Source organism: Primulina huaijiensis, chromosome 1 (genome assembly GCF_012295235.1).
Source record: "Primulina huaijiensis isolate GDHJ02 chromosome 1, ASM1229523v2, whole genome shotgun sequence".
Lineage (NCBI taxonomy): Eukaryota > Viridiplantae > Streptophyta > Magnoliopsida > Lamiales > Gesneriaceae > Primulina > Primulina huaijiensis.
The window spans coordinates 23,062,871-23,063,876 of record NC_133306.1 but is presented as its reverse complement, the minus strand read 5'-3'; the positions used below and the strand labels follow the sequence as shown (position 1 = coordinate 23,063,876).

Genomic DNA, 1,006 nt, shown 5'->3' with positions numbered 1-1,006 from the left:
TATATGAGAACAAGAGTTTACAATTACCACCTGAATTATGGTCTTAAGACAAAGATTTCCACATCTTCTTTTCTAATCTCTACGCACTATAAAATATACTAACACTGGAGAAACTAAATTACCAACAAATTAAACAAGATTTCTATAATTAAGTAGCAAAATATATTAATTAAAATCCTATGGTTTTTTATGGTGCTGTGTGTAAATGTAGTCCAGATGAGCTTCAGCGATCATTCTTCTCTTTAAGCACTCCTCATCTTTATCACCACATTCCTCCATTCCCATCAACTGTTCAAAAAATAAAAAAATCGATGGCCCAGAATTATTCGAGATACACAAAAATATAAATACCCTTTTGTTAATAATACCCAAAAAATAAAACCAAATAATAATTAAATAAATGGCCTTACACTGGAAAAATCATCTTCCAGTGCGCTGCTTTTTTCATTAAGCTTAATCTCTGTTTTATCAACTGTATAAAGAAAGTAGACATGTTGAATTATAATCCAGCATAATATATATACATAGAAAGAATTCAGGAACAGATAAAAGAAAAGGTACTTAATTATATTAATTGTACCTTGATGTGTGGGGAGAAGGCGAGCAGATGTATGCGAAATGATTAAAAGAATAAATAGTGAAATAACTTTGATTTTTGAGATTTCTTTCATTGTATTTTGTGGAGGAGCGATGGAGAGAAACTGAAGATTGTATTTAAAAAAAATGGGTTCTGAGGTAAGAGGGGATTGCGGTGAAATTTATAGGGAGAAGTGGAAATTAAATATCAAAATAAAGTGGAGACGGGGAAAATGAAATTAATGTGGAAAATTATGTGTATTACTTTTGACCATTTGTACGTGTGGAAAGAAATATTTGGCATGATCCACAGATGAGACTTGTTCACATGAAGTAAACATTGGTAAGTATAAAAATAACATTTACTTCTTTTTGAAAAATAATAAATACATAGGTGATTTTAATTGTTTTTTATGTTTAATATTTTTTA

The 1,006-nt window shown here is 29.4% G+C and overlaps 1 protein-coding gene across 1 annotated transcript; it reads right to left on the bottom strand.

Moving 5' to 3' along the window:
• On the bottom strand, positions 1-782 carry LOC140972592 (putative phytosulfokines 6). The gene is made up of 3 exons (XM_073434993.1): positions 581-782; positions 411-472; positions 1-288 (listed from the first exon to the last, which is right to left on the bottom strand). The coding sequence occupies exons 1-3, from the start codon at positions 669-671 to the stop codon at positions 178-180; spliced, it is 264 nt and encodes an 87-aa protein (XP_073291094.1). The 5' UTR covers positions 672-782; the 3' UTR covers positions 1-177.
• Positions 783-1,006: the final 224 nt, after the last annotated feature.

Coding starts and splice junctions, on each gene's coding strand:
- LOC140972592 (XM_073434993.1), bottom strand. CDS start 671: ATGAAAGAAATCTCAAAAATCAAAGTTATTTCACTATTTATTCTTTTA. Junction 473..580: donor CCTTCTCCCCACACATCAAG/GTACAATTAATA, acceptor TTCTTTATACAG/TTGATAAAACAGAGATTAAG. Junction 289..410: donor TGGAAGATGATTTTTCCAGT/GTAAGGCCATTT, acceptor TTTTTTGAACAG/TTGATGGGAATGGAGGAATG.